The 8,444-nt window shown below is 43.5% G+C and overlaps 1 protein-coding gene across 1 annotated transcript in view; it reads right to left on the bottom strand.

The window, feature by feature from the left end:
- Positions 1–8,197, bottom strand: part of CUL1 (cullin 1) — a 31,954-nt gene extending 23,757 nt beyond the window's left edge. The window contains exons 1-4 of the mRNA XM_054384714.1: positions 7,989–8,197; positions 2,680–2,854; positions 1,504–1,671; positions 469–519 (exon numbers count right to left, since the gene is read on the bottom strand). Coding sequence (XP_054240689.1) covers positions 469–519; positions 1,504–1,671; positions 2,680–2,854; positions 7,989–8,128 — 534 coding nt within the window. The 5' untranslated portion in view covers positions 8,129–8,197. The remainder of the gene's footprint in view (positions 1–468; positions 520–1,503; positions 1,672–2,679; positions 2,855–7,988) is intronic.
- Positions 8,198–8,444: the final 247 nt, after the last annotated feature.

The raw sequence follows: 8,444 nt of genomic DNA on the forward strand, positions 1-8,444 counted from the left end.
TGCTGATTTGCTACTTAAAAATACTTGTCTGAGCTGAATATTCAAGGCATCAATGTAATGATTCACAGTAATATTAGAAGAGACCAAAATCCCAGGCCTTCCACCATCTGTTCCCACACAATCTTGACCCTCAAACCTTAAGACATGACCTGTAACTCCTGCCTGGCTTGGAAACAGCTGAAGTTGCTACTTCATTTAAGACAAGTCCTCTTAGCATTTAAAAGAAGCCAAGGGTCCTGTGTGCAAATCAGTAACAGGGCAGTTTTGGTGTAAAAGTTCAACCACAAACCCCGAGAAAAGCTCATTCCCCCATGAAAGTTTATCTTTTTAGCATCACAAAGGAAGGCTCCTGCTTCTTTTCTGGGTCTTCCTCTGCCAGCCTCCAAACTCTCCTTGGAATAATTAATAACAATATATAAAATTAACTTTATAAAATAACACTACAGCTGTAGCACATACAATACATACCTGCTTATTTAATGGCCTGAATAAGCAGTCCCTCCAGGTCACCAAGGCAAGCTGGAAGTAAAGGGAGGGAGATGAAAGAGGGAATTAAGAAAATATATTTTATATACATATGTACACAGACATATTCATGCAGGTAACTCCTTAAGGATGGCTCATATAGCATGCTAAATACTCAGAAATCCTTTAATGATTATGTTTTGACACACATATTTCTCATGCAACAAGAAAAATCACCATTTGCTTCATTACTACCTCTACCTAAGGTAACAGAGGCACCTCTACTACCCTTTTCTGACAGTGATTCACTGCCAACTCTGAAAATTAACAAACCCTGTGATTTACTTTGACAACAGAGCTTTTTTTTGTTGCCCATTTTTTCAGGCCAACACTGACCCTTAGCATTAGGTAGTGAAGTTAGGAGGGAAGGAGGTAAAGGAAGGAAGTTTATTTTAGTGAAGTGGTAAAATAATAGAATGCTCTCCTAGAGATTCATCAGTAAGGACAGTAATTATCCTATATATAAAAAAAAAAATCTTTTAGTTATCTGAGACACAGAACTTCTGCTATCCTTCCCTTTACATTACAATAAAAAACATCAATCATCAATCTTTCACAACTGTACCAAAATAACTTCTACTGCCAAACAAATGTTGACTGAATCTCAGCAGCTTGCACATTGTAGAGATGTATCAAAGTTGATGTAAAAATAAAACGCAATTTACTTCATTCTCTATTTGAAACACTTGACTGAATTCTAATTGGGAAGACGAGGCCACACTGCTCCCAGAAACAGACTACCCTCTCCAGTCTGATACTGGTAATCCCAGTACAAGGCAGCTGAATATCTCACAAGTTTAGATCCAGGGGATTTTTATGAATACACTGGAGATGAAGCATGGAAAGCTGGGAGATGTCCACTTTGCCCACTTCTTTAAAACTTCTGGGAACTTCCTACAAGTTTCAAAGAGCAATCTGCAGGATGAGAATGCAAACATGACAGAAGAAATGGGTAAGTCCCTTCCAAAAACTACTTACTGAATAAATTTCGTAGATTCCTTTACGACCTTCATCGCACTCACGCCGAACCCAGTGTCGATTGAGGTAGGCACATATCCCATTCAATACTTTGCTTGAAAACCTATAATCTTCCCACTGCTGAGTGTAGAACTTCAGCACGCTCTCATCCATCAAATCTTCACCATCCTGAAACAACAACAGGTTGCCAGTACCGTTGGGTAGTTTGAATGCACAACCGAGGTAGGTGAGGGTGTGCAAATTCACTGTGTAATCAATCTCCACCATGCCCCCTGTTTCTGGGAAACACAGCACTGCTACATTTGCTTCTACACTAAGAAAGCACAAGGCCAGATTGGACAAGGCTGCTGAGCAACCTGGGCTAGTGGAAGCTATCCCCGCCCATGGCAGGGAGGTTGAAACTAGATGATCTTTAAAGTCCCCTCCAATCCAAACCATTCTATGATTCTGTGATTCAGAAATTAAAGCACTGTTAAACAAGAAATGCACAGCATGGATTAAGCTCTAGAAGACACTCCCATCCTTCCCATGGGTGAGACCAAGAGGGCACCACATTACAATTAGGCAGCAAACACCAATGAGTGTGCTAGGTAAAACATGCCAGTGCCATGGCAGTGCATTCAACAAGGAGGATCTTCCTAAAACATAGCGCCCACTCCCACTGCTGCTGCCTATGTGGCTGAAACACCAGCATGGACAAGGTCTTCTCTAGGAGCCTATCAGGTAGGAAATGGAACCCTGTGTTGTTAGAAAAAGGAATGGTATTATAGAAGCAGAAAATGGTTTGGGTTGGAAGGGTCCTTAAAGATCATCTAGTTCCAACCTCCTGCTGTGGGCAGGAACACCTTCCACTAGACCAGATTGCCCAAGGCCTTATCCAACCTGGCCTTGAACACTTCCAGGTAAGGGACATTCACAACCCCTGGGCAACATGTTCCAGAGTCTCCCCACCCTCACTGGAAAGAATTTCTTCCTAATATCCGGTCTAAATCTCCCTTCTTCCAGCTAAAAGCCATTCCCCCTCATCCTATCACTACAAGCCATTGTAAAAAGTCCCTCCCCAGATCTCCTGTAGCTCCTTCAGGTACTAAAGGCTATGCTAAGGACTCCCCAGAGCCTTCTCTTTTCCAGGCTGAACAGCCCCAAATAGAGCTTTGACTTATAATCCCTTCTTACCTTAAGGAGATTTGTCAAGTAGTTCTTCAGGAATTCTTTTAGCCGTTTGTACAATTCCAAGCCAACAAACTGAGCACCCCCAGGTGCCTGGCCCTTTTTGGATTTGGAAGGGGGCACTCCAGCTCCCCGTGCTTGGTTGGACTGGTGGACGCTAGTACAGTAGTTATAAACATGACTGACAGGGGAATTAAGGAACAGGTCAGCTTGAGACTTGAAAAACACAGTGAACAACGAGATTTTCATTTCTATCAGCTATCTTTGTGTGACTGTACATGACTGAGCCATGATACAAGATGCATTAGTCCACACAAAACCATAGAATCATTTAAGTTGCAAAAGACTAAGATCATCAGGTCCAACCATTCTCTAACTCTACCAAGGCTGGTGCTAAACCATGTCCCTCAGCACCACACCTCTGCCTCCTGGAAACACCTCCAGGGATGGGGATTCAATCACCTTCCTGCCTTTGAGAACCTTTTCAGTCAAGAAATTTCTAATATCCAACCTAAATCTCCCCTGGTACAACTTCAGGCCATTGCCCCTCATCCCATTACTTGTTACCTGCAAGAAGTGATTTATCCCCATCCGGCCACAACCTCCTTTCAGGGAGCTGTAGAGAGCAATGAGGTCTCCCCTCAGCATCCTCTTCTCTAGACTAAATAACCCCAGGTCCCTCAGCAGCTCCTCACCAGACCTGTTCTCCACACCTTCCAACAGCTTCCTTGCCCTTTTCTAGACCCACTCCAGCACCTCAATTTTCCTGGTATTGCCTGCTACTTCAGCCACCTACACGATGACTTCAGAATTCCCTGGTCACGTAGGGAAAGCCACACGGCGTAATGATTTTTCTATAGAGAGACAAGTTACTTGCTTTCACAACCAAGAAAAGCAGGGCTTACCTCAGAGTTGAACTTCAAAATAGTTACTATAACGTCCTCTGAATTGTGCAGGGAGAAGTCTCTCCATCACAATCCACGGAATTTAGGGCCAATTCAGAAATACCCAGTTGGCAGCCTTGATTCCTTGTTCACCTACCTCTCCTATCCCAAGTGGCTCTGAACCAACCTGAAAACACAAGTATTGTCCAGATCATGGGTAATTATTGCAGTGCTGTGAATATTTGCCTGGTTACAATATCCCTGGAGAAGAACAGAAAGAATAACCATAATAGACCTGAAGAAGATAAAAGCCCAGATTTAGAAGAGAAAAGCCTGTTAAAACCAAGATTCCTTCATTGAGAGAGACTGAGAGTAATCAGCTCAGAGCTGGATTAAAAATACACCAGTAAAGCCCATCCTTACTTGTTACTCCAACTTGAGTCTTGCTAGCCAAAACATCCAAGGCAGCACTGTTTGAAATGCTCAGGTTTTGTTGTGCTACCCAAGTCCAGCTGCCTCTGCAGAAGTGAGCTAGCAAATGTGAATTATTCCTTGACACATTATACACACAAGAGCACCCTCTCACACTGCTGACAATCTGTGTCCCCACCGACATACTCCAAACAAACTCAAAACTTGTGTACAGGGAAGTACAGGGCACTCCAGCTGAGAATCATAAGAGGAACACTGTGAGAAGAATTCTTGGTTGCAGAAGGCAAACCAATCCCCTCAACTGCTTCCTATGCTGGGAGCCATGCATGTACCCAAACAGCTCTTAGCAAACTGGTCTGAGGGGATCTGTGCTATTCTGCAGAGCAATCTGCATTCTACAACAAGCAGAGAAGTTAATTCATCAGGTGAACAGGTTGCACTACAGCAAAGCCATGCTGCTTCCCAAGTATCTGGCTGATGAACTTTGCCATTTGTCCCAGAGGATCAGGAAGAGATCACCCTTCTCTAACTTCTTCACTTTCTTTAGGGTGAAAAAGTGATAGAAGGACAGGAAATGGCCTGAAATTGTGCCAGGGAGGTTTAGGTTGAATATGAGGAAACATTTCTTTCCTGCAAGAGTGGCCAGGCATTGGAACAGGCTGCCCAGTGGTGGAGTCACATCCCTGGAGGTGTTCAAAGAACATGTAGACATGGCACCTGGGGACATGGTTTAATGGCCATGGTGGTGCTGGGTTGAAGGTTGGACTTGATGATCTTAAAGGTCTCTTCCAAGCAAAACAATTCTGTGATTCAAAGTTATATTTGCTTCTCTAAATTAAAAACTTGAGGTAGAAGACAGCAAGGAAGTTTATAAATTGTTTCAGAATTGTGCTGTTCAAGGTGAAAAAAAACTTTTCCAGAACTTTATTCTTATCTGGAACTCTTCAAAATGGGTTACAAGAAGCAGCCAATGACTAATTCACAACCATTGTCTTCAATATAATTAATGCTACTTTTGACAGCCTTTCTAAAGCTGGGAAATGCAAAGGATTAAAAACAAAAACCTTGGATGATGCCACACCATAATGTATTTATTGCCTTGTAGGAGATCGTTTCTACTGAAGGCACCGATCCTGACACATGATGCACCTGGAGGGCCACTTGTTCTTCCAGTAGCCTGGGAGTTCATGCAGGCAACAAGCAATTTGGACTGGGGAAGTGACTAACCACTGTCCCTGTTCCTAGATCCTTCACTGTGCAGGTCTGAACTTCAGTGTCCACATCGTGGCAGCAAAAGAGGCTCTTTCAGTCATGGTGCATATGCTTTTTGAGCAAGTACTCCATCAAAACACAGGCTTGAACATGCCATGGTCACCTCTGATCTACTCTCCCATTCCAAGAAGTACCACAGTACTTCACTCTTCCTCTAGAAATTGCACAAGACAATTACCAGTTTTGTAGTTCAACACACAACAGGCAAACACTCATGCTTTCAACCAATGGGTGCAATTATTCAATTTTGCATGAGTCCCTGCTCTTCAATTTTGTACAAAGAAAACATTTCTGCTGAACCACAGAACGGTAGGGGTTGGAAGGGACCTCCAGAGATCAAAGTCCAACATCCCTGCTAAAGTAGAGTCACCTAAAGGTCACACAGGAGTACCTCCAGACAGGTTTTGAATGTCTCCAGAGATGGAGACTCCACCACTTCTTTGGGCACCCTGTTCCAGTGCTCCATCACCCTTACATTTATGACGTTCCTCCTCATGTTTAGATGGAACTTCTTATGTTTGTGCCTGTTATCCCTTGTCCTGCAACTGGACACCACTGAAAAAAGACTGGTCCCATCCTCCTGACACTCACCCTTTAAGTATTGATCAGAATTGAAGAGATCCCCCACCGAGTCTGCTCTTTTCCAGATGTCTAAATTCTAAATGTCAAAATGTCTAAATTGTCTCAGTCTTTCCTCATAAGAGAGATGCTCCAGTTCCCTCAGCATTTTGTAGCCCTTTCTTGTTCCCTTTCAAGCAGTTCCTTGTCCTTCTTGAACTGGGAAGCCCAGAACTGGACACAATACTCCGGATGTGGCCCCACCAGCGCAGAGTAGATGGGAGAAGGACCTCCCTTGACCTGAAGTAGTAACTTATTTCCCTTCTAGCAGTACAATTATGTTCCCAGAGTTTTAAGGAACTGAAAGGGAAGGAGAGTTCAAGTGTAGCACAAAACTACAGGGCAGGGAGAAATGACAAGGAAGCTTTTGCAAAGGAGGAACACACAACAACAAAAGATGAACAAGTCTAACAGAACTTCTCTCTCCTCACTCCTAGCCTCTGCAATAAAGACCAGGTTTAGGTATAAATTTACTCTTTCACAGATCACAGAACGGTAGAGGTTGGAAGAGACCTCAGGAGATCATTCAGTCCAACCTTCCTCCTAAAGCAGAATCACCTAGGACAGGTCACACAGGAATGCATCCAGGCAGGTTTTGAAGGTCTCCAGAGAAGGAGACTCCACAACCACTCTGGGTAGCCTGCTCCAGAGCTCCAGCACCCTCACACCAAAGAAGTTTCTCTTCATGTTGAGGTGGAACCTCCTGTGTTCCAGCTTGTACCCAATGGCTCCTTGTCCTATTACTGTGCACCACTGAAAACAGACTGGCCCCTTCTTCAGACACCCACCCCTCAGATATTTATAGACACTAATAAGATCTCTTCTCAGCCTTTCCTCATCAGACAGATGCTCAAGTCCCTAAATCATCCTCATTGCCTTCCATTGGACTCTCTCCAGTATATCCCTGTCCCTCTTGAACCGGTGAGGCCAGAACTGGACACAGTACTCCGGATGTGGTCCCAACAGGGCAGAGTAGAGGAGGAGGAAAACCTCCCTCGACCTGCAGGCCACACTTTTCTTAATACACCCCAGGAGACCATTGGCCTTCTTGGCCACAAGGGCACCTTGCCATCCCATGAATAATTTTTTGTCCACCAGGACTCCAAGGCCCTTCCCCATGGAGCTACTTCCCAGCAAGTCAACCCCTAACCTGTACTGGTGCAGAGGGTTATTCCTCCCCAGGTGCAGGACTGTTCAACTCTAGAGAGTCCCAGATCTTAAGCAGTAATGAACTTGTTATGCTGAGTGCTGTGTCACCTCAACAGCTGGCCTGCAGGAACAAGTTGAGGTGAGTTTCCCTGCTCTCACAGGTTCCTGTTTTCCCAGATTACACCAAAGGCAAAGAACAACATAGAGAAACTCACTGAAAATACCGATAGGAAAATTGCCAGGAGGGAGTATGGAAGTTTTGTACTCTTGTAAAAGCACTTGTAATGCAAACAATACAGCCTACTGTATTTGCTGGAGAAATGTTGTCTTTCATATCATTAAAACCTCTTCAGCTCCTGTGTCATCCAGAAGACACAGATCTAACCAACCAGCACTTAACCACACACTCACAAGGGTGAACACCAGCCCAGCACCTTGTAACAATTCCCTGAGAGGGTAGATGCTGGAAAATTTTCACGGCTCTCTGATGCAAGCTAGGAATTCAAGAGAAATCCACTGGGAGTATTCCATTCCAGATGGAAAAGCATAAACACAACTCACAAGTACCACCCTGAAACTGACAAGAGTTAAAAAGCTTCCAGTGAGACCTGCAGCATAACACCCAAGACAGAAAAATAATTTCTGTGTTCTTCTGTTGTGTTGTGGACTCAAAATTTACCTATTAACAAAATCATTTTAAATATCTCTGCTCTGTCAATTGCAATCCAGCCTGAATTCAAGGGTAGCCATAATTATGAAGACAGTTTGTATCAGAAAACAGAATGTTCCTGCTTATTTGCCAGCAAGACTAAACAGAAAAAGCTGCTCTTCAAAATAAAGATGTATTCTTAAAAGGCACTAAGTCAAACAGTGATGAAGCAATTCTGAGTTTAGAAAAGTAAAAGTTTCTTTCTAATGTACTATTAGTGAAAGTACTAACTGGCTTAGGCATTAGGATACGTGTAGAGTTCCATGTATCTGGATTTTGCCATGCTTTGTCTGGTGTAAACCTGCTGAATTCCAGCTCTTAGGTCATCCCATATCTGGTCAAGACCGATCTGCTTAAGTCCATGTGGGTTCTGACTCCTATTGGATGACATTTTGTCCTTCCTGTAAAGTCTTCCAGCACAGCAGCCCAAGATCTGGTTATTCCTCCATCAGAATCTCCAGTAACATTCTAAACTCAGTTGCAGCAACACAGCAAGATATTCTCTACATACGAAGAGTGATGATTCCTAGGAAGGTAATCTGCAAAAAGGAAAAGAAAACATGTTAGGGAACAGTGCAAACTCATTCCCACCAGGGAAAAATGAACAAAATTAATGATTTCACTGAAACATTTTCAATTGCACATTTAGTAAGCAGTCCTTCCTTCCCATACAACAGTAAAACTCCAGAATTTCCAATCAGCTCAGG

The sequence above is a fragment of the Indicator indicator genome, chromosome 11, assembly GCF_027791375.1.
Source record: "Indicator indicator isolate 239-I01 chromosome 11, UM_Iind_1.1, whole genome shotgun sequence".
Classification (NCBI taxonomy): Eukaryota; Metazoa; Chordata; class Aves; order Piciformes; family Indicatoridae; genus Indicator; species Indicator indicator.